This window comes from Podarcis erhardii, assembly GCF_964252035.2.
Source record: "Podarcis erhardii genome assembly, chromosome: 10".
NCBI classification, from domain to species: Eukaryota; Metazoa; Chordata; class Lepidosauria; order Squamata; family Lacertidae; genus Podarcis; species Podarcis erhardii.
The window spans coordinates 53,545,307-53,571,005 of NC_138500.1; the positions used below are offsets into that span (position 1 = coordinate 53,545,307).

The following is a 25,699-nucleotide window of genomic DNA, read 5'->3' on the forward strand; positions in this document are numbered from 1 at the left end:
ATTTTGCTTTCATGGCTACTGAAAATGCCTCCTGTACATAAAATAATTATTTCCCCACTGACCATAGTTGCTTTCTCCACAATATCTGGGTGACTGGACTAATTCTGATATATTTTGGGTTAGAAACATTTAATTTTGTAGGCGATTTCCTGTTACAACGGCATGTCCAAACTCTGTTGCCATTTCTCATCGAAGATTAAAGTTGGTTTTTTCCCCATTAAATAGGCACTCATCTAGAGCAAACACACTGATCCTGCCTCAGTGTAATGAGGTGAAAGGACCTTGGACAACCTTCCCACCAGACAGTCCTGTACTAATGTCAACACTTACCATCACATTTCTCCAGTATTTGAACAGTGTCTCCAATCTCCAGTGATAAGCCATGGGGAACTGCTCCTCGAAAACTTGCAATTACTGAAAGAGATATTAAATTCCAATTAAACATATATATACATTTAACAAGCCACATGTTTGCCATTAAACTTTCACTATAAGGAAAAGCAGGGCCATTAATGAACTATTTTTTCTAAAACACATAGTAATATAAGATGTATTCATGGGCATAGCCGGGGGGGCAGCTGCCCCCCTCAATAAAAATCAATAAAAATACATAGCTAACTGAGGTTCTGCCTCCCCATACAAAAGGCCTGCCCCCTCCCTGACAAAAATCCTAGCTACACCCATGGATGTATCTACTAAAAATATCAGATTATGGTTTTAGTGGGTAGGTGGCAAGAGCTTCTTTTTTCTTACTTTTACCCAATAAAAGAAAAAGGCGTTCCCATAACAATAAGTAACAGAAACATGAGCAGTTTCTAGTATAAGGGGGGGGGGAGTCTCTTCATATCACTATGAACAGAGCTGCAAAAATATGCAGACAAATTCATAGTAAAATCTAGGGCTGTGCTTAGATACTTAATGGTCCCTTTATTATAAATCTAGATAAAACCTGTAGCAATTAGATAATGACAAAACATACTGAGTATGAGAAGGAATGTGTTTTATTTTGTATTTCTCTTTTGGCGATTTATTTATTTATTTTGCTGATTTTCAGGTGAGAAAAGGTATAGAAATCAGTGGGGGGGTTTAAGTGAAAAGGGGATTTTTTTTCCTTGCACCCCCACTAGGGATCTCAATTGCCACAATAGTTTAGGATGCCCCAACTCATGGTTGCAATTAGCCTTGCTAATTTCTGTGTTAATTTTTATTCTGATCCACTTCCCTTGGCCAAGGTTTATGAGCTTTTTTCTTTTTGCACAATCTCCCCCCAAACACTAAGTTTTTGAGGTTTTTTTGGGGGGGAAATAGACACTTCCAATATGGGCTGCCATGCACCTGGAATTTCCCAGACATTTTAAGCAATTTCTGAAAAATCCGCCTGGCTGTTGTTTTCGGAGAACGAATCCGGGATATGTCCGGAAAGTTCTGGACGTATGGCAGCCCTATTTTTAAAGGACTAGCATGGGGTTTAAACGTGATTGTAGCAATCTTACGAGTCTCATAGAACTTTGTAAAGGCTAAACTAAAAAAAAGTAGGAGAGTGTGACTTTACAGGGTCATTCCTAAGATGAGGAGTACAAATGCTGAAAGGGACTGCTAGAGCATTTAAGTTCCCTGCAAAAGATCAGATACATGCTCTGAGAAGAAAGAGCCCCCCTTTTTACATGAATGTTTCAAAGGGACTTTACCTGCACTTCAGTTTTGTTTTCTAAAATGTGGACAAAAACAAATGTGTGGGTGGAGAAGGGAAAAGATAAATATGTTAGACACTGGTAATCCATTTATCCTTTTTGATGTTAACCAGCGGGTATAGTAATACTGGTAAAGAAATATCAATTTGGGCCAAAACTTGCACTCTCCCCCATAATCTCACAACTGAAATCAGCAATTGTAAGAAGCTCAATAGACAAAACTAAGGGTGCAACAAGAATGAAAGGAAATCCATCAGACTGGCTGAGAAAGCAAGGCTCCAGTAAGGAGGAAGCAGCTGTGGAATTGCAGATGTGCACCGAGAATTACTTATCAGCCCAATCAAGGAACTGCAATGATCTTTCAAGTCCCAGCTACATGACAAATTGCCTTTAAAGTACCAGCTGCTCTCTCAAAGACACTGCTTGTGAGTTAAGTCCCACAATAGGAAAGAGGGGAGGAAGGAGGGCAGCGCACAAGGTCAATGGCGCCCTTAAACAGTAATCCTGAAGACACTTCCTCTGCAGCCTCCCGGTTGTGAGCTGTACAAAACAACTATCTTTACAAAATAGCCTTTCTAAAGGCGGAAATCATCCCGTCTCAGCAGAAGCAAGAGCCGTCTCAGCAGAAACTTAGCATGGCTGGAAGCAAACTTTCCTAGGCATTGCCAGTATTAAAACGATTGTCATTGTTATGTGTCTTGTTATGGATAATGGCAATCCGCACAGTAAGTACGAACCCATGACATAAAAGGCCACCATTTCAAATTCCCACAGCAGCAGTGGTAGCAGAGGGGAAGGTTTGTTTAAGGACTCTCTCTTCAGTGTCAAACTGGAAAAATACAGGGGCTTGGGGTCTATGATAAGTCAGAAGGGAAGTTACCTATTGAGAAACTTCAGAAGGCTCCCCTGGACAATGTGGGAACATGCGCACTGGGCAGCAGAGCGGAAGGGAAATTTGCCTTCCATAAATCTCTTCCCAATCATTTAATATTACAATCGAAACTGGACTATTTTAGGAACATTTGGGGTTGTCCTTTGTACCCTTCATAACTTCAATTGTTGTGCAGTTATCAACGCAGAACTGTCAACACAATAGCCTGTTGCAATTATGATTATTTGGAAAACAAAGGGATTCAAGGGTTCAGCATGAATTCAGCATGCATTCCATGCATTCCGCCCACTTAATTGTTCAAAATACAGCAATCGTACCTTGGTTTGCAACCGCTTTGGATTACAACCGTTTTGGATTACAACCACGTCAAACCCGGAAGTGCGTGTCCCCTTTTTTTGGATTGCAACCAAATTGGGGTGAGGAAGCCCCATTGGCGAAAGCGTGCCTTCGGTTACAACCTGTTTTGGTTTACAACCGGACCTCCGGAACAGATTATGGTTGTAAACCATGGTACCACTGTACGTCAAAACAGTTAAGTTGCTGAGAGATCCAGAAGAATAATCTCATGTGTTCTTAAACATAGAAGAAACAACCTAAGCAGGCCCAGAACCACATTCTACATTCAGTGGGGCGCTGGAGTCAGTCTTGATCTGTTACACCTCCCCATCCACACTGTGTTTAATCAGCATACTTGGATTTAGGCCCTACCAATGAGATTAATCCATTATTTTATATTTTTATTTTGCAGTTGACAGAGCTTGTGAAGAGGAATCTCCATATGTACAAATAGGCTTATTTCATGCCTCATATTCTGTGAGTGGGCACGGTTCAGTCTCTCACCTCACTGAGTTTAGATACACTCGGGGGATGGGGGTGGGGTGAACTGGTTCATGGAAATAGTAGAGTTGTTGATTTGGAAGGGACCCTGAGGGTCATCTAGTCCAACCCCCTGCAATGCAGGATTTTATTTTATTTTTGCCCAATGTGGGGCTCGAACCCACAACATTGAGCTCAAGAGTCTAATGCTTTACCAGCTGAGCTATCCTAGTCATATTCAGCATAGTAAACCTGCAAATTTTGTGGGGGTTACATTCCAGGAATGGCATCTAATTCCAAAATCATGTAAAGTCAAAACACATTGGGTTCCATAGCGGTTGCAATTGCCAACGTATTTTTTCCTGGATGCCCCCCCCTTTTTTTTATTTGCCAAGCATGTAAAGCTGGATGTGCATAAATTGTGGGCTTACTGTACTTTATATGCTCCTGATAAGCAAGACCAAATAGGGGAGTCAAAGCATGTGGCACTATTAATGACCAAATAGACATTTGTATCTTTCACTTAGGGGTCTGTCCTCAGTGGCAGCAAACACGACAGATGTCAATACCAGCACAGGCTTCTAACATAAACAGTTCATCATAGCTCTGCACATGTCCCTCTAGAACAGGACTGGAGAATCTCTCTTCTCTCCCCCACACCTGTCAAGGACCACATTTCCACATGGTTAACCTATCAGGACTGCGTGATGGAGGTGTGTGAGGAACCAGGGTAAAGTGGATTGAGTTTGTGAAATGGACAGGGTTTTGAAACTAGGCCAGGGCCACAACTTCCTCACTTCTGCTTCAGAAGGAGTGAAACAGCAAAGTAAAATCCTGTTATTTTACTTTGCTGTAAATTTGTGTGTTGCAGAATACCTGTTCACACTTACAAACCTAATAATAATAATAATAATAATAATAATAATAATAATAATAATGGTTGGCATTATTATTATTTATGATTTCTTCCCCAGCCACTCTGGGCGGCTTCCAACAGAAGATTAAAACAACATTAAAACATCAGTCATTAAAAACTTCCCTAAACAGGGCTGAAATAATGCATCCCAGAAGATCAGAAGATTCCTGTGGTCTTACACTTGGGGGATTGCAAGTTTGTTAACTTTATAATGACCATAAGATATGCATGTGTATTTGTTAACAATGCTTATCCAGGCCTTTGGAGCATAGCTGCTCTTCCTGAATTGCTCAGTTGGTCGAGCATGAGACTCCTAATCTCAGGGTCTTGGATTTGAGTCCCACATTCGGCATTGCAAGGGGTTGGACTAAATGATTCTCGTGGTCCAACTCTATGATTCGATGAAGGCATTAACCGCTGCAATCTGAATGAGGTTTTGATTGATTGTTTAAATGTGTTGTGATTAATAGTGTTATTTTATGTTCACTGCCCTGAGCTACCTTTCAGGAGGAAGCATTGGGGAAAAATAACTAACTAAATAAGATTTAGATCTTTAGATAAATTTATTGTCATTGTCCGTATATACACAGTATACACAACAACGAAAATCAAACACCCAAGACCGGATTCACATACACATTTGCACGTATCTCCAACACTCTCATCCTATTCAGACATAATCTATTAAAACATACATAATCCAGAATATAACACAAACCTATTAGAAGCATAGCATAACCTAAAACCTATCTCATTCCTTACTACTCACTGCTTGCTATTTCTTACAACTGGCCCTGAGATCATTATTTAGTGCAATCAGAGCTCTTGGATAGAAACTATTCAGAAGGCGTGTGGTTCGTGTTTTCATTGTCCTGTATCTTCTGCCCGAAGGCAACAGTTCAAAGAGGTTGTGAGCAGGATGGGTGGGATCTCTCAGGATATTGTGTGACTTCTTCAAGCTGCGAGACGTGAAGATCTCATCCAGGGTTGGTAGTTGGAGCCCAATAACATTCTGGGCAATTTTAATTATTCTCTGTAAAGCTTTTTTATCCATTCTAGAGCTGCTCCCATACCACGATAATATACTATAGGTTAAGACACTCTCAATGGTACTATGATAATAGGACAGAAGTAGGTGCTGAGATAGATTCAATCCTCTGAGCATTCTCAGGAAATACAACCTCCCCTGCACCTTCCTCACAACCATATTAATATTTGCAGTCCATGAGAGGTCCTCAGAGATGTAAGTGCCCAGGTATTTAAAACTACCAACCCTCTCCACCTCCTCGCCATTTATGTGCAATGGTAAAAATACAGTTTTCTTTCTCCTAAAGTCAATTATGAGTTCTTTGGTTTTTTTGGTGTTAAGCATAAGATTATTTTCTTTACACCATTGAATTTAACCCCTGTACTTCTTTCCTATAAGCAGCCTCATCATTCTCACTAATGAGCCCCACCACTGTTGTATCATCCGCAAATTTGATGATTGTGTTGGACTTATACAGTGGGGTGCAGTCAAATGTGCAGTCAAATGTGCACTTGTTCGCTAACTTAAGCTGAAATCTTATTTATGCTTACCCGAGAAGAAGTCCCATAGGAATCATTGGGTGTCACTCCTGAATAGACATGTAAAGGATTGTGCTATCAATTTAATTTATCATTACTAAAATTCCTTCATGAAACACGGAAAAGTATTCTAATGTCGCAATAGTGCAATAAGAAGGAAATACAAACTCTGGGCTTTGCCCCACCCTTTGAAAGTGCATTCTGATTTATTTTTTTTTAAAAAAAATGTAAGACAGTGAGCAGTTGGAACATAATTAGCTACACTTACCCTTCCATACATTTTTATTATATAAACAAGCACCGAACGTTTCGGGCTCCACTTCTTCTCTTTGCTTATATAAAAAAGCCAACTTGTTGCTAAGCAAGTAACGCATTTTATCTCTATCCATAGTGCCCTATGGCTTCATACAACATGAAGACGATTTGGGCTTTTTGTTTTTGTTTTGTTTTTAAAGCAGATAAATCAAAACTACTCACACAGAGCTTTATGTTGATTTAACATAAAAGCTGGAATTATGCCAGCTATGGGCAGAGGTCACCCTGGCTGAGAAACTTACTCTTCTTCCCTTCTCCCTCCCCATCCAACCTTCTGTTAGTGTTTGGATTTGCAAATACTGCTGGACACTGTTGCACGCTTCAAAAATACTTCCAATTTTATTCTTCTTATTCTACTGCTGTGAATGACCCTGTCCATCTGTCAAGACTAATCCTGAACATCTGTACTGGGTTGGGTTGCCATATTTCAAGAGGGGAAAAACCCAAAGCACCACCTTTCGGAAATTCCCCCCAGACATCAATTCCGCCTTTGAAGTCCCGGTAATGTCTGGGGAAATCCAGACATATGGCAGCCCTATGTCTACTGGGATGCCTGTCTACAAGACCAACATGTTGTCACATTTAATGGAGTGTCATGTATTTGTTGGCGGTGCACGTTTTACCCTAGATTATCTGATATTATCTCATGGGCTGCAATCCTATATCCATTTACTTGGGATGCGGGTGGTGCTGTGGGTTAAACCACAGAGCCTAGGACTTGCCAATCAGAAGGTCGGTGGTTCGAATCCCCACGACGGGGTGAGCTCCCGTTGCTCGGTCCCTGCTCCTGCCAACCTAGCAGTTTGAAAACACATCAAAGTGCAAGTAGATAAATAGGTACCGCTCCGGCAGGAAGGTAAACAGTATTTTTGTGCTATGCTCTGGTTCGCCAGAAGCAGCTTAGTCATGCTGGCCACATGACCCGGAAGCTGTACGCCGGCTCCCTCGGCCAATAAAGTGAGATGAGCGCCACAACCCCAGAGTCATCCGCGACTGGACCTATGGTCAGGGGTCCCTTTACCTTTTTAAGTCCCATTGAACACAATGGTACTTCTTCCTGAGTGACCATGCTTAAGATTGAGCCGTAGGTTTCCTGATGGTGCATGAGCATATATGAGAAAAAGGGAACGTGGTTAAACTCCATTTATATTGTATGTAACCCGCCAAGTTAAAAGGGGAGAAGTGCTATGGTCCAGAATGGTTTAACACAAAAATGAGGTGGAAGAAAGCTACAAAACTTCCGAAACACAGGCAGCAAAAGAGCGTAGGCACATTTGCAGAAAGAGGCACCCTGTCAAATGTGATAGAACAAAGAATGAAATAAGAGTCTTGTTATTTGATCCAGCACATTCACGAACTTTGCTGCAAAATACAGATAGAATTCTAAGAGAGGCCTTGTGCCAAGGTCAGTTTCAATACAGCTAAGCCCATGTGCCTGGCAGAATTACTCAAAAGAAGGCAGAAGGGCATAGCAGAAAGCAAAGGTGGCATCAGGCAACTGTGAAAGTAGACCAGATAGCCACAAATCCAGTTGGCAGCCTCCTGGCAACTTATCCTAGATAACCTGTTTTCTACTGCACTTTTCAAGCAGTGGGAAGCTTTCCAGAAGCTGTCAAGGTGAGAGCATAAATTGCAAGCTTGGGAGAAAGGTACGGCTTGCCAGACGATGCAAGGTTCATTGGCGGCTACAAATAATGGCTAGCTCAGTACCAATTACACCAGGATTTATGGGAGGGAAGATAGGCTTCCAAAAATGCTATACTAATTATGTTTATTGGTACCCAATAAGGAAGGGTTCCCTTGCAGCACTTCTGGTTCCTGACAGTTTCCTATGAGCCAATCTTAACCCTGACTTAATCTGGAGACACAACTTTGGATGGCAATACCAAATCCACATGCATTTGCACACAGCTCACAATAGATGATGTTCACAATGAAAGTTCTTCATATTTCAGATTTATATACTCGGTTCTTATAGGTAGATCAGCAGTGAGCAAGCGAAGGTTCCATTCAACTTGGCTCAATGAAGGAAGGCTCATGAATCTCCAAAAGAATTATTCTCAAGCAGCCATAGATTTAATTACAGTACATGAAAACATTTCTGTCTCATTTTAAAATGGGTTGTGGGTGGGCAGAGAAAACAAGGTGGCGAACGAATAATTTTTTAAAAAACAACCCACTAAATATTGGTCAATAGTGTAATTTATTTGAGAGGTACGTTTGTGAGGGGCGAGAGAACATTAACGGCAATTGGATTTATTTTATTGTTCCCCAATGAGAAATGAGGCACTTAAACTTCACTTGCGCAATGATCTAATTATGGAGTTTATTTCAGAGGAATATAAAAAGAATGACCCTTTAATTACATACCATACAGCAGACAGCTGGAACAATCAGGGTGCCCAGGTCTGTTTAATACCGCTTCGAAAAAGTGAGTGCTATTTCCAGTATATATTCACGCACGTACAGAGAGTAATAAAGTCTTGCGCGACCTGAAAATACTACCCCACCACGCACGCAAATTAACAAATCTATGCGAAGTAGCATAAGCCTAACACCAAATACCTTCGTCACAGAGCGATATAGTATTCTATCAATGAACAGGATAGCTGCAGAAGTCTGTTCTCATTAAATAGCATGAGCCCAGCTGATAAATCTCATATGCGCTGAGAGAGAAAGCCCCATAGCAAATGTCCAAGTTAACAGTGCGCATGTTTCCTTCCTTCATAATAGAACAAAGTTAAAGGACTCAAATGCCTGCTAGCTTCTGGATATAATAAAAGTTAATGACGCTTTCCTCAGCATTCATAATCTTTCTAAGGTTTAACGGCCTTTCATTGCAGCAAGACGACAACTATCACACTGTGAGTGCATGACAATACAGCTATGTAAATCTGACATAACATATGTTGCCTTCTGAGCATCTTTTGGGTGGTGGGGATTGGTTCTATGTTTTACCCATGAAAAGCACAACTCCCATTTCTTTATTTTTTCAGGCACCATAGTTCCTTTATAGAATAAATGAAAGCAAACTAGTTTGTCCCCACCAAAAAAAAAAATCTTCTAAAATTGACTTCTGTACACTGACTAGCTGTCAGATATTGACCAAATGCTTCATACTGCCATTTGAAATCTAATTGTTTTTGGCAATATAAAATATGTGACATGCGCTGACCAGAGAACCTTTTTTTTAAAAAAAGTATAGAAATGTTGCACTTCATTGAAATAGAACACTATTTAGTATGCGATGGATGGCAAGCAATGCTACTTATTTTTTTGGGCAACCCGAAAAAATCAAAGTAGTAAAGAGACAATTTGAATTTCAAGATAATAAGTTGTTACTGAAAATTCAAATTTTACATTTAAAATTTCACAGGCAAAATCCGGATGCGTCAAAATGAAAATTGTGCAAACTTTCACACTGTTGCCAATACTCATTTCAGCTCTAAATTACACTTAATATTACAGCATCAGGATAGTTTATTGATTTCGTATCATGCCTGCTTTTTGAGACACAATTGGGCAATCACAATCTTATATTATTGATTCCTACCTTGCTTTTAAGAGTACAGCATTCTGTAAAGCAACTTTCTCATTCCATCTCACAACACCTCTGTGAGGTAGGTCATTAATAATTCCATTTTACAGACTAGGAAATGAGACGAAGATAAAATAAATTGCCCAAGGCTATCCAGAGAATTCACGACTAGGCAAGAAAAGCAGCAGTCCAATGCTACACATGGGATTATATTACTTTTTGGTTAAGGGGGGGGGAGGGAAACAACAATCAAACTGACACAATGGAAGCCTCTCTTTAGTAATTCAAGTACAAAAGATCAGCTGCACAAAAGCACTCACTTATTACAGTTATTGGCAACGTTGGGGCCACACTAAAAATTATTTTACACTAAAAAATATTTTATAACCCCTTATCTGAGAAAGGTTCTCAAGAGGGTGGTGGAAGTCTAGATTCAGGAAGGCATGCCTGGAGGAGACTAAATATCTGCATCCATTACTGTGTACAGTCATACCTTGGTTCTCAAATTTAATCCATTCCAGGAGTCCGTTTGACTCCCGAAATGGTTCGGAAGCCAAGGCGCAGCTTCCAATTGGCTGCAGGAGGTTCCTGCAGCCAATCAGAAGTTACGTCGGATGTTTGGCTTCCAAAAAATGTTCACAAACTGGAATACTCATTTCTGGGTTTGCGTCGTTCGGGAGCTGATTTGTTCAACATCTAAGGTGTTCAGCTACCAAGGTACGACTGTAGTTTCAGGCTTGGTCACGGCACTGAAACATCCTTGGTCACCCTGGCTGATGATATTTGTCAGGAGACCAGACTGAGGGCGTGCAAATATGCTTGTTCTTCTTGACCTCTTGGCCATTTTCAATACCATTGACCACAGTATCCTTGAGGGAGTTTGGCATTGGGGTGGTGGCAGCGGTGTTGTGTTTCAGTGGTTCTATTCCTGCCTCCAGGGGTGAAAGGCAGCATATGAATTTATTAATAAACAAACACGCAAACGTTATACAACCAGGTTCACAAGCCCTCCTAGTTGCCTCTGTGCTAAGGTTTTGACAAAGGTTTCCAGGATCTGGCTCCAAATGGACATTTAAAAAGCAATAGAAATTCTCCACCTGTCTTTTTTAAAAAAAAACCTCAAGAGTTTATTCACTAGATAACTCCCAGGCTGAATACCGGTACATCAATTGTCAGAAATATATATATCCATGTATGTGTGTTTGTGTGTTATTATTTCTAAGTGTGTCTTTTACTTGCCTGAGAAGCTGACAGATCTTCACCCTCCATTCAACACTAACTATCCATAAAGATGAGTACAGTGGTAAATGCAGCACATTCTCTCTTCCCCTCCTCTACCCCCCCCCCCAGCTGGGACAAACCCATTTTCTCTGCCCATTCCTTTTCATTCCGTTAATTCAGCAAGGTCATTAGCCAAGAATCTGACAGAAGATAACTTTCCAAGAGACATAATAAATGCAATGAAAACTTCTAGCTCAAATAAGCTAAAAGATAGATAGATAGATAGATATAAACACTCTCAAGAAAACAGTACCAGGCATGGAAATTCAGAAGGCTGCAGCTAACGGCTGCTCTGCTTCATCTCTGAGCAAGGAAAATGTATTTATTTCTTTTCCAAGAATAGGAAAGCAGCAGATCACTTGGCCTAGTTCGTTTTTGTCACCTGGACACTGCTAGGCATGGGCTACAGCAGTAAATTTGCATACTCTGAAAGCAATACCCTTATGCAAATGAGTGGGGGTGTTGAAGGGCTACAAAGGATGCCTTTTGGGCAAACCTGCAGCTAAAACTCATTCGGATGGGAAGTCTGGTAACTCTAAACCATGGGTAGGCAAACTAAGGCCCGGGGGCCACATCCAGCCCAATCGCTGTCTAAATCTGGCCCACGGACGGTCCAGGAATCAGCGTGTTTTTACATGTGTAGAATGTGTCCTTTTATGTAAAATGCATCTCTGGGTTATTTGTGGGGCATAGGAATTCATTCATTTTTTTCCCCTTCAAAATATAATCCGGCCCCCCACAAGGTCTGAGGGACAGTGGACCGGCCCCCTGCTGAAAAAGTTTGCTGACCCCTGCTCTAACCAATGGTTGGAATGGGTGCACATTGTAAAGCTAAACCGTGGGTAAAGTAAATGAGAAAAAGGAGGCAGAAATTCTCTCTGGAGAAGTAAACAGTGAACACATGAGTCTCTGGTCCACTCCTCAGCAGTATTACATCAGCAACAGGTCACATTCATTTCCCAAATAAATAAATAAATTTGTTTATGTGTGGGTTTTTGCTATTAGCCTCTGACTGACAACAACAGAAAAGGGAGACTGCGCAGGAACTGGAAAAAAATTGAGAAAAGGAGCTTTCATTATTGACATTTATTTTAGGAATTTATACCTGGTTTTTCTTGCCAAGAAAACCCATAGCAGCTAACAGTCAATGAATAAAACAACAGTAAGACATTCGAAACAAAAATATAGAGCATAAGACTTCCTCACTAAAAATTCAAAGCACTATAAAGTCAACAGCAAGCACCCACCACAAAACAGTGCAGTCCAAATGTATGGCAAAATAAGGTTAGTTCTAGTTTGGTGGCTGAAGTTATAGAAAGCCAAGGTTTGGCAGGCTTCCCTTGGGGTGAGAAGATACATCATGATTTTTGCAAAGTTCATGTATCATTTAACAAGTTTCAGGAGTGGAATTAGTTTATTCTGCTTCCATACCCAACATCCATGCAAGGCCTGCTTCTGGTTTGAGGGGACTCCCTCAGTAGGTAGCCTTTGGTAGGTCCTCTCCATTTAAATTTCCCATAATGCCTCTGAGGTGGCATCTTTCCAGGACATTGTGGGATATCTAAAATATTAATTCGGAGCTGGGTTGTGTGTTAGTGCATGGCTGGTCCCTGTCAGGGCTCTGGGAAACTCAATAACTGCTCAAAGATGCAGTGTGCTGTCGCCAGGTCCACCACCACACAAAAACCTGCCTCACTTGCATCAAAGGAAGGTGTTAAAAACAACCCTCAGTATTTGTGCAAAAAAGATATCTCAACCTGCAGAGAAACTAGCCTCAGAGTCATCATGATACAGTCTAGTTCTAGAACCTCTTTTTCTTCTCAGATAATGTCTCCTTCAAAGCAGGTGGCACTGTGGTCCAACCCACTGAGCCTCTTGGACTTGCCGATCTGGTCAGCAGTTCGAATCCCCACAACAGAGTGAGCTCCCGTTATTCTGTCCCAGCTCCTGCCAACCTAGCAGTTCTTAAGCATGCCAGTGCAAGTAGATAAATATGTACCACTGAGGCAGGAAGGTAAACAGTGTTTCCATGTGCTCTGGCTTCCGTCACGGTGCTCCATTGCGCCAGAAGCGGTTTAGTCATGCTGGCCACATGACCCGGAAAGCTGTCTGTGGACAAATGCTGTCTCCCTTGGCCTGAAAGTGAGATGAGCGCCACAAACCCATAGTCACCTTTGACTGGACTTAACCGTCCAGGGGTCCTTTACCTTTTACCTTCAAAGCTATCCACACCCCAACTCTGCATCTAAGGCCAGGCACACACTCCCATTTACTCTGCAACCAGCATGCCTCCACTGCTGTTTTGGGATGCAGTCTACAAATGAGTCGACCACAGTCCACATCTATCCTGTCATTTCTTATGAAATACAACATCTTTCCCCAGAACAACTTTGATCCACACGTGGGGGGGAGGGGAGGGGAGAGGCAACCTAGCTGTGTTTAAAGCTAATAATGTGTACACAGCCTAAAACCAGGTATTCCCAGACAGGAATTATGAGCTGTAAGACTACAATAATGTGTGAAGTGGCATTAAGCCCTAAATTTCATTTTACATCTGTTCCAGCATCTATTGCGATCCCAAAGCAATAGCTGCAAGCTGGAGTCATCAGACATGCTGCAGCAATGCTCCAGCTTCCCAAAGTGTGAAATTTTGCTAATCACAGTTCTCACCCTAGCTGGCATATTACTTTGTTTAAAAAGCGGGCGGGGGGGGGGGACACCCTCTCTTCAGTTTCACTCTTAAAGGCTGCTGATTAACTCAGCATTTTGTCCCGCTGAGACTGTGAAAGGCAAATGTCGTGTTTTATATTTGTTCTAGCAATCGGGATAATAACAACTTTCCTTGCAGGCCTCAACAATCAAGGAGGCTCTGGAGCCTGTAGGCATGTTGATGAAGCTCATCAATGAGAAAGTCTTCCTGGGATCCGTTCCATCATAAACAGCAGGATTCATTACACAGCTTGCCCAAATGAGTCTTTCAGAACTTTAGCAGAAGAAGCGGGCATATGCTGGACATTGCTAATATCCTTTTACCTGTTCCTAGAAGATTATCTGCACATTGTATTAACACTGCGTCCCTCGGTTGTTGCTCTAGGAGGGTAATATCTTTGTTTACTTTAAGTATCTACATAAGTGAGAAGTGAGAGCTGGACCATAAAGAAGGCTGATCACCAAAGAATTGATGCTTTTGAATTATGGTGCTGGAAGAGACTCTTGAGAGTCCCATGGACTGCAAGAACAACAAACCTATCCATTCTTAAGGAAATCAGCCCTGAGTGCTCACTGGAAGGACAGATCCTGAAGCTGAGACTCCAATACTTTGGCCACCTCATGAGAAGAGAAGACTCCCTGGAAAAGACCCTGATGTTGGGAAAGATGGAGGGCACAAGGAGAAGGGGACGACAGAGGACAAGATGGTTGGACAGTGTTCTCGAAGCTACCAGCATGAGTTTGACTAAACTGTGGGAGGCAGTGGAAGACAGGTGCCTGGCGTGCTCTGGTCCATGGGGTCACGAAGAGTCGGACACGACTAAACGACTAAACAACAATAACATCTACATAACTACTACAAAAAAAATCTGGGAAGATAATTCTAGTGAATTGTATGTGAACAGTCTGCTGACCCCCTTCCCCACTGTGGGGACGTATTAGTTGCACGAGTATGGAGAGGAACAAAACTATATGCTGGGATACTGCTGAAAAGCTTTAGAGCAGGAGTCCTCAGTGTTGCATCATTTCTAAAGGCAAAGACTCACTCAGGGGATATATTTAGATTGTTTTCAAGTTTCCCTTGTCTAAGGGAATCTGTATATTCACACATACTAATTTTGGAAAGAGGAAACACTGCTTTATACAGACTAGAAAAATGACAAATAAATCTTAAGTCTCATCTCCACATAGTCTGTGCCAAACACACCAGGACAAAGTTGACAAGAAACCAAAGTTTCAACAGAAAAATGCAGCCATCGAGCACGCATTTTGGCACCCGTGCCCATTGGCAAAAAAGCGAATAGGGCCATATGTCAGAATTTGTGTGTGGGATGAGGGAATCCTGTGGCCCTCCAGAGGGTGTACAGTCTTCGACAGTGAAGGAAGAACACTTTTTTTCATGAATTGTAGCCCTGGATGGCCTTAACGCCTATGAATTTGAAGTTGGTGGACATTACTATACCTTATGGGTGCATGGTTTAACTATGCACAATGTGAAGAAGTCCTTTGTTTCAGCACTCAGGTTCGCTGAATGTCTATGAGTTCTAGTATTACGAAGGAGAAAAACTTCTATATCTGCTTTCTTAACACGATACACCATTTCATATACCTATATCATGTCCCCTCTTAAAAAATTTCTCAACTGAAAAGCCCCCAAGTGTTGTAACCTGTCCCTATATGAGGGTTGCTCCAACCCCATATCATTTTGATTGCCGTTTTCTGAACCTTTTCCAGCTCCGCAAAATTCTACTTACCACTATAGACATCGTAAACTATTCCTCAGAGTATGTATGATGCTTTGAGACAGAAGCACAATATTCATTTTGTTATGTTTGTATCCTACCCATTCATCCAAGGAACTCACAAAAGTGCCTCAGATACAGCCCTGTAAGGCAGGGTGAAAACACTATACATTACGTACTTTGGGCAAAACAAAAACTTTGTATCATACATGTCGCTCAAATGACCTTATATCCTCTGTAAATAAATAAATAAAAGGAAAGGAAACAGCACCCAACTTGACTGCTTTTCTTATCTCTTCCGTTTGAAGGGCAGGGTTTCATTTTGGACTTGGCAACGTCTCACTGGAATACTAATGGCCAGAAATCAGCACTTCGTACACCTCTGAGTGACAATATTTTTCCAGCTTTGCCTGTTGTTGCATTTTGTTCACTTTAATCTCACCCGCTAGCTATTTTAGGCTTATCTCTTTGAAAACACATCCACCAGCCCTTTGCATTTTTAAGTTCCAAACTTTCCCTGGTTTGTCGGAAGGGGGCAAAGTTTTCAAGTGAAGCCCATTTCCATTCTCCCTGCAGCATTGTCAAAGGAACAGTTTATCTAAAATATACTGTGGCTACATTTTTCTCCCATATGCATCAAGTCCTTTCTCCGCCAATAAAATGAAGATTGAGACTTCTTCTGTACATACGGCAATTCTGACACCTTATGTAGGTAAGCAGCACTATATGACCGTTATATGAGTTTTATGGACTGTACTTTGTTTTGTTTTAAAAAAGGGTCATCCACTATGAACCCACAAATGCTGCCTTTAAAAAGTTAGCACCACTAAAATGGTCCACAATTGTCTTGATGCCAATTTTTTTAAAGTGTATGTTTATAAATGTTCCACTGCTGCATGCTCCAATAATGGAGTGCAAAACTCCTCTGATGATATTTAAAGTTTAAAAAAAAAAAAACAAAAAAAAAAAACACATCCCCCAAACGCACATTTACCCACCTAGGAATCTCTCACTTTCATGGTAGGACATTACATGTGTATATGTGAGAATAGGTAAAGGAGACCCCTGACCATTAGGTCCAGTCATGGCAGACTCTGGGGTTGCAGCGCTCATCTCACTTTATTGGCCGAGGGAGCAGGTGTACAGCTTCTGGGTCACGTGGCCAGCATAACTAAGCCGCTTCTGGCGAACCAGAGCATAGCACAAAAACGCCGTTTACCTTCCTGCCGGAGCGGTACCTATTTATCTACTTGCACTTTGAAGTGCTTTCAAACTGCTAGGTTAGCAGGAGCAGGGTCCGAGCAACGGGAGCTCACCCCGTTGTGGGGATTCGAACCGCCGACCTTCTGATTGGCAAGTCCTAGGCTCTGTGGTTTAACCCACAGCACCACCCACGTCCCATATGTGAGAATGCACACACACAATTAATATGCATTGCCAGGATTATGAGCATATATTTCACAACCCAATGATACTTTAGTCCTTTGGAAGAAAGAAAAAGGTCGAAAGTGCATGGAGAATGGGTATACACCTTGCACCCGCTGTGATAGCTCAGTAGCTAGAGCGTGAGACTCTTAATCTCAAGGTCATGGGTTCGAGCCCCACATTGGGAAGATAAATTCCTGCATTGCAGGGGGTTGGACTAAAATCAGGGGTCAGCAAACCTTTTCAGCAGGGGGCCGGTCCACTATCCCTCAGACCTTGGTGGGGGCAGACTATATTTAGGAAAAAATAATGAACGAATTCCTATGCCCCACAAATAACCCAGAGATGCATTTTAAATAAAAGGACACATTCTACTCATGTAAAAACATGCTGATTCCCGGACTGTCCACAGGCTGGACTTAGAAGGCGACTGGGCCGGCCTTGGTCCCTGGGCCTTAGTTTGCCTACCTGTGGACTAAATGATCCTTGTGGTTCCTTCCAACTCTACAGTTGTATGAGTCTCCTGAAGCTGAGGCTCCAATACTTTGGCCACCTCATGAGAAGAGAAGACTCCCTGGAAAAGACCCTGATGTTGGGAAATATTGAGGGCACAAGGAGAAGGGAGGAAGAGATGGTTCGACAGTGTTCTCGAAGCTCCGAACATGAGTTTCTATCTTCTGAGTTTGACCAAACTGCAGGAGGCAGTGGAAGACAGGGGTGCCGGGCGTGCTCTGGTCCATGGGGTCACGAAGAGTCGGACATGACTAAACGGCTAAACAACAACAATGATTCTATGACCACCCAGTGTATTGTAAGGTCTCACATGCCCTTTGATGTATCTGCGATCCACAGACTGGCATGAACGATAAGAGTTTCACGCAGAGTCTTACTCCTGCAGCAACGATGTAATCTTATATTTTCTGCAATAATTCAAGTGTGCTGGTGACTAACCAGTTCCTCATGTTCACATATCACAATTGGGAAAGGCTGGCAGCAGCCTTTCTGGGCTGATGATGAATCACCCAGATGACTAAATCACCACAAGAGGGAAGAGACAAAGAGAGAGACCAACTCCATAAATTTAAAGTGCATTCAATGCACATTTAGAGCACATGAATCTTTAAATGTGTGTTGGGTGTCTTTTAAATGTATGGTACAGATCTTCCCAAATACGGAGCTCAGCACAACAATCATATGGATTGCCCCTCAGTCAACGCCATTAAAAAGTGAACCTAAACAAAATCCCAACAGCAAAATTGTAATCTGAATTCCCTCGTTCTGGTTTTCTTTCATCAGTTTTCCAGCTTCGATCCCAGAGAAATCATTTAAATAACAGGATCAAATATACTTCACCCCATTAAATAAAAGTGGGAGAGAATATGCAGACATACTTTCAAGAACCATTAACTAGAACAATACAGGTCAGTTGATGCTGTAAATTGCCGGTTTCCTTATTGCTTTCTCAATTAAATAATATATTTGGTGTAACACATAGAAAAAAATGCTAACTAAGACTACAGAACGTAAACGAACAATGCCAAAATAAATAAAAGGGAGGAAGGAGGAATAGCATCCCTCATTGAAAATTAACCTTTACACAGTATTTCAAATATTTTACCACATATACTATTCCAGTGTTAAGAAGCAGAAAAGAATCACTTCCCATTTCATTAGGATTATCCAAAAGGTCAGCCTGCTGTCATTCTCTGGACAGCCATTGCAATTCATTAGTCCCAACAAACAGATGTGATAATTGTGCTTATTGGGTGGCTTCCATGCTTGTGGTGGCAGAGACAAAAAGAGAGATGCTATTATATGGCCAGTATAATCCTGCCTAATCTCTTAAGGCATATGTGTTAACTGCTGGTGGAAGGAGTATTGAAGAGCAAATATCAGTGGACTGAAACATACCTTCTAAGCTATGTATATCATGTTTATATGAATGTAAGTAGGGAAATCAGCATACATTTAGACCTGCATTTGGAAAAGTACAGATCTCCAAGTATGTCAATTTCAGCTAATCCTATTCAAATGTACCCTGCAACGTCTGCAGCCTTCTGTTCCAACTGCATTAGACACAGGAAACAACTCATACAGTTCTCCGCTAGAAAATAGCATTGCTGACACTTCAACTCTGTCCTTACCATAATAAGAGACTCCTCTTTATCTGCTAGTGAAGAAGCTGGATATTTGTTTATGTGAACTCTCCACCTCTACCCGAGATAACAGGCTCTTAGCTTACTTAGAAGACCACCGACATTGACACTGCCATGAACATGATGCCAAAAGATTCCCCCTCCCAGAAAAACAGAGCGATTATAGTTAAAACAGAGAGCAGAGAAGAAATGGCATTTCTAGACTCACAGGAGGAGGAGGAAGAAGACAAAGAAGATCAAATTATTCTCCTTTACACTGATGTGATGCCAATGAAGCCAGCACAATCACTGTGCACTGGTGCAAAACTTGTAGTAATGAAATAAAAAGAAGGGTCCAGCTATCAGCCCGAGAGATCCAATTCTGCAGTTGAAATGCTGCCAGCTCAACTTGCCATCTCCCCTCTAGAGTCTTCAGACACCCAGAGGACTTTCTTCTAAAATGTTCACATTTACAAGTGATTCACAGGCTATTCTTTCACATTCACCACACAGGTATAAACTTGGTCACTTTTGGAGCCGTTGGTGCATCTCCACGTATCCTGTTGGAGCAGCAACACTAGAGACCAAAACTTTTAGATTCATCTCAGAAGGTTCTTGCGAACAGCTGGCAATCAACGGTGAGGAACAGGGCAATAATCTGCAACCGTGGATAAAGCTCCTGCACCTTTAAATAATTGCAGAGAAGACGTATTTCAACAAGGGCAGGTTCTGTAGGGTAACTGGTCAGGCTAGTGTAAAATGAAGAGCTTCCATGCCTCCTCCTCCTGCACACCTCTCATGCTCCACTGTCTCCCAGGATCAGAAGAGGACTGAAGCGGAAGGAGCCTGACAGCACTGCGACACCCAAGGTGGTGCTGGTGGTGATGATGGGGAGACACTCAAAGAGCTTGCAGTCACCAGATATTTGAGATAAGGGAAGCTAGCAGACGAATGTGAGCAACGTTCACTAAACTTAATGGCCAATCAACTTCACCTTCATTTCACACAGGGATGAAGTAAAGGGAGTTTAAGTAAGAGGTTTTTGCAGAAAATGTGGATTTGGAAGTGGGATTTGAATGGGAAGGAATTTCAGGCATTAGGAGCCCCACAGGAGAGCAGGTAGAGCTTTCCAATGTCCCTTCAAAACTCCAAGCGAGCCTGCTGTTTTAGCACCAGTGTTGTGCCAGGTAGAGAGTGGAAGGCTATTTAAATAACACATGAGAAGACCCATCAGTTATCTGCATCATTTCCCATGAGCCAAAGGCAAAATGATCCAAGAGCATTGCCTCTGACTGATTCAACACCCCAAGCATCCCCATATGTTGAGTTGTATGGGGCTGCTTGAAAGCAGAGAAAGGGAAAGGAGATAGTTTACTACATTATAGCAAACCCTTCTGATCCTTTGTGGGTCACAAAGGACCACTTCAAAAAACAGCCAACAGCTTTGTCAACTAAAATCTGCTGCTCTTTCAAACTTAGTGCTTGTCCAAATTTCACGAAGCTTTTATGGAGATCTCAAGATTTCACGCAGATCAGATTTACCACCGTTAGAACTTGGCAGGATTACTAGCTACGCAAGGGAAGAATGCAACATCTGGCACATGGAGACTAGTCAAATGAGGTGTAAAAAAATGGTACTGAATGCTAGGCTGCATTCCTGCAGATCTTTGGATCAATTTAATCTCCGCTATACAAAGGACGTGGCTGCTGTGTTAGCATCCACATGGGGACAAGCGAAGTCACCCTGAAATCATCACACATGAACTACATAGCCCTTTCCCCTATTGTTGAGCTCTGACAGCTGAAGGTACAAAACACACCCCTGCAGTATTTTGCTTTGCTTAAACTTCTCCATTTCTAGCACAGGAATTAGTTTTTTAAAAATCCCAAATCACAGCCACAGATACCAGCCTTAGGCGACAAACTCCTAGAAAACTTGACCAAGGGGCAACTCAAACATTTGACTTTGTAGTTGTTATGTGTGTGTTTGTTAAACAACCAAGCCACTTCTTCAATATGTAACCAGAATGCAGAAATGATTTGAGTATGTTTAATGATCCTGCACATTTTCCCCATTCTGCAATATACAAAAGCTTTCCCAGTCACTTTTTCGGTTATTTTTCTATATGGCCAGTTTTCCATGGGTTTTGCAGTTGCCCTATGTAGAAGGACCACAATAGCTAAAATTTGTAAACAAAGCATCCTTGCCTAATAAACTCAAGACACAGCATCCTTCTGATCTCCTGAGAAGAAAAGTTATAGGAAGTATGAAAAGATACATTTTTATACTTCATAGTCTCCAAGTTCTGTGATCTTCACAAATGCTCCTTGTCCAAGAAGGAAGTTATCTGTGCTTTATTATTATGTCTGAATTGTGGTTAACCCTAACCATAGTTTAAGCCCCCCCCCCCAAGTTAGCTACCCCTAGTTTAGGGAAACAATATTACTTCATAAAGCATGATTTTCCAGTTGTTGTTGCATTATCAATTTGTCCCTTGACACGGGGACATTCCCAGGGGAACTGAAGGAAGCAGTACTGTGTCCACTCTTAAATAAAACTTCATTAGATCCCTTAGACCTATCCAATTACCGCCCAGTTTCAAATCTTCCATATCTGGGTAAGGTAATTGAGAGAGCGGTTGCTGAACAGCTTGGTAGGTTTCTGGAGGAAACATCGGCTTTAGATCCATTTCAGTCCGGTTTCCGTCCTGGTTTTGGGACCGAGACGGCTCTGGTTGCCCTAACAGATGATCTCCGTAGACAACTGGACCGAGGCAGGTCAGGACTGCTGATCCTTTTAGATTTGTCAGCAGCCTTTGACATGGTCGACCACCGCCTCGCAGACGTGGGGATACAGAGCATAGCCCGTAACTGGCTGTGCTCTTTTATCTCTGGTCGGGGACAGAGGGTGGCACTAGGGAGGGAAATGTCGTCGCACCACTCCTTGGTGTGTGGAGTGCCGCAGGGCGCAATCCTCTCCCCAATTCTTTTAAACATCTTTGTGCGCCCCCTTGCCCAGATTATCCGGAGCTTTGGGCTGGGCTGTCACCAATACGCTGATGACACTCAGCTCTATCTGCTGATGGATGGCCACACCGACTCGGCCCCGAACACAATGACCAGATGCTTGGAAGCTGTGGCTGGATGGTTTCGTGGGAGCTGATTGAAACTAAATCCTTCAAAGACTGGGCTGGGTCGGGATGGCATGGGGATGAGGGACCAACTCCCTTCTCTTGCGGGGGCCCAATTAGTGCCATTGCCTTCCATTAAGAGTTTGGGTGTAATCCTTGACGCCTCCCTTTCCATGGAGGCGCAAGTTACAGCAACAGCCAAGGCGACATTTTTCCACCTTCGCTGCATCAAGCAGTTGGTCCCTTACCTTTCCCACCCCGACCTGGCCACAGTGATCCATGCGACGGTCATCTCCAGGCTTGACTACTGTAATTCGCTCTAGGCGGGGCTGCCCTTGAAGCTGACCCAGAAACTCCAGAGGGTGCAGAATGCTGCAGCGAGGCTCCTCATGGAGTCTCTGCCATGGGAGCATATTCACCCAGTGCTTTTCAAACTGCACTGGCTCCCGGTAGAGTACAGGGTCAAGGTCCATAAATAGCAACACCCTAGTGGTCCCGGGCCCTAAGGAAGTTAGATTGGCTTCAACCAGAGCCAGGGCCTTTTCAACTCTGGCTCCGGCCTGGTGGAACGCTCTGCCTCATGAGACCAGGGCCCTGCAGGATCTGATTTCTTTCCGCAGGGCCTGTAAGACAGAGTTGTTCCGCCTGGCCTTTGGCTTGGAGCCAATTTGATTCCCTCCCTCTCTTTCTTTTTTCCTTTCCTTCTCCTCCTGCAATGAGGCTACATTTTAATATTTTAATATTTCAATATTTTAATGATGTATTTTAATTTTGTTTTTAAGTTGTAATCATTCGACTTGTTTTTATTATTGCTTGTAAGCCGCTCTGAGCCCGGCCTTGGCTGGGGAGGGCGGGGTATAAATAAAATTATTATTATTATTATTATTATTATTATTATTATTATTATTATTATTACAATTCCCATCTTTCCTAAACCCAATCGATATGCTGGCTGGGGCTGATGGGTGTTGGAGTCCAGCACCATTTGGAGAACTCCATGTTGAGAACCCCTGCCCTGACCACAGTTTATCCAGTTTTGGTTGTAATATGTTAAGTGTTAGTTGAAAATTTAGCTTAATTAATTCCCACCCACCATGTCGTGATTATGCTAGATAAGGGAAGGGGATTGCTCACAAGCCCAAAACTTATTAATATATTAAAGGTAAAGGTAAAGGACCCCTGACAGTTTAGTCCAGTTGCAGATGACTCCGGGGTTGCGCTGCTCATCTCGCTTTACAGGCTGAGGGAGCTAGTGTTTGTCTGCAGACAGTTTTTCCGTGTCATGTGTCCAGCATGACTAAGCCGCTTCTAGCGCAACGGAACACTGAAACCAGAGCAGCACACGGAAACACCATTTACCTTCCTGCTGGAGTGGTACCTATTTATCTACTTGCACTTTTTGGCATGCTTTCAAAATGCTAGGTTGGCAGGTGCTGGGACCGAGCAATGGGAGCTCACCCTGTCATGGGGATTCAAACCACGACCTTCTGATTGGCAAGCCCAAGAGGCTCAGTGGTTTAGACCACAGCGCCACCCACGTCCATAATTTAGTGTTCCATTCAATGCAGCCGTTATCAATGGGCATCAATATCTATACAATGTATTTTATTTGCATGGGTGTCCACAATATTAAACGGATAACACATATTCCGTGAAATTAGATTTCTATTTAATGATTAAATAAGACGGCTTAGTTCACTGAATACGCGAGTTACCCATTTAATATTATCGACACTCATGTAAATATATTATTACATTTTAATCATGTAGTGAAGGTCAAGATTTGAACAAGAACATGTGTCTCAGAGGTATACTTCTCTTGATCTACTTCATTTCCATTGTTATTTTGCAATTGCAAATAACATTTCCAAGTTTCATAAGCCCCTAAAAAGGCTCTTAATGCACTGGTGAGTTAGTCTGAATTTGAGAGAAACAGTCCATGGCAAAAGGGAGTTTGCCTAGCTGTGGGTCTAAGCAAATAGGTATAATTGACTTAGCCCCTGAAAATAGGTGTTTATAACAAAGGCTGACAAACTGGAATTACAGCCAAAGTGAGTCTGCTCCTGAATATTCTTCATGCAAGCATGTTAAATAAAAAAAAACAAAAAAAACACAAATCCACTAAAAACCAACTTCTCTTTTGAGGAGCCCAGAGAGAGAGGAAATTGCTAAGAAGAGTTACTCACAAGCTTGCAAAATTCTGACCATTATCTCCATAGAAACAAAAGTGAAAAATATACATAAGGAATGCTTAAAAGGCAAGCACACTTTGCTGCATGAAATTCCCTGGCATTTTTAATCTTGTCATAAGACCCTTAAGTAGGTCACTGCAAGCTTAAAGAATTTTGACAGTAAGCAAAGAATGATGGTTAATGTCATGCAAATCACCTTGCTAGAAAAGTTAGTATTTTTTCCCCTCCTGACTTGGCCCAAACTTCAATTTGAGAAGGAAGCCAACACTCTAGAAGTGGGAGATTATTATTAACAGAAGCAAAAGTAAGAGATACAAGTGGAAACTTAGTCCAGAGGCTTCCAAGACGGGGAGTCCTTTTGACTGTGAAGGTCATGCCCTATTTACATTTGTTGAAGAGATTTTTGCAGGCACTTTCTGGTGGTGGAAATTTCATAGAGGTGGAAGGTGACATTCTGGCAGCGAAGTAGCTGTCTTCAGTGCAAACCCTAAGGCTGCTCCATGTCTCCCACCAATAACTCTTGGCTAATATAGTACATTGTACAAAATAGCACATGGTTTCTAATTCCAAGTGTAGAAATTATGCCCTATTAAATTCAGTGAATTAAAAAGCAAAGAATTTTACATAGCACAGAAACATTTATTCTCATATGGATTTTCTTCTCAAAAGATCACCTTCACAGAATATCTAGTTCTCAGCTATTATTCAGTTCTTTTTGAGTCAGTTCACACACATTATGCTTTCAGTTCTTATATCTAAAGAACATTTAATTTAGTATTTCCAAAGAGTAAGGAGTATTTCTTTATTCATAGAGCTTAATTTTAGGAGGCAGGGGGTGGCTTGTTACACCTTTGAAAGGCTTCAGGTTTCTCTCTTGTGCAGAAGGATAGCAAAACTTCGTTGCCTATCTAGGTCAAGCCTGTCACTTATGAATGATCATAAGCAAGGTCAAAATAACTGAATTCAGAAAGTCAGCTGCATTTTAAATATTTCTGGAAAGGGGAAAACACAGAATATAGAACGTAGGTAGGTGCCATCCATCACACAATAGACAGAGTCAATCTAAAAGGGGAACCACAAAAAGGAACTACAGCTAATGCCTGCCTTCTGGAAAATCCATCCAGTATCACAAACAACACTGAACTATGAGCTGCAATCATGTGCTCCCTCCCACCCTCCACAATGCATATCACTTTAACGAGTTACTTCCACTTATGTTGAAATTATTTGCTCTTACATCTGAACTGACAAAGTATGGGCTTCGTGACCCTCCCCAAAGCCAGGGCTGCAATCTCCTATTTGATCCCAGACAAAGAACATCCAAACACAAAGATAATGAACACCACAGGA

General features: G+C 42.0%; 1 protein-coding gene across 5 annotated transcripts in view; it reads right to left on the reverse strand.

Moving 5' to 3' along the window:
- DOCK4 (dedicator of cytokinesis 4) overlaps positions 1 to 25,699 on the reverse strand; it is a 270,878-nt gene that overhangs the window by 166,117 nt on the left and 79,062 nt on the right. For all 5 annotated transcript variants that reach the window (XM_081877774.1, XM_081877772.1, XM_081877773.1 and 2 more), the window contains exon 2: positions 331 to 414. In XM_081877774.1, the coding sequence (XP_081733900.1) occupies positions 331 to 414 (84 nt within the window). The remainder of the gene's footprint in view (positions 1 to 330; positions 415 to 25,699) is intronic.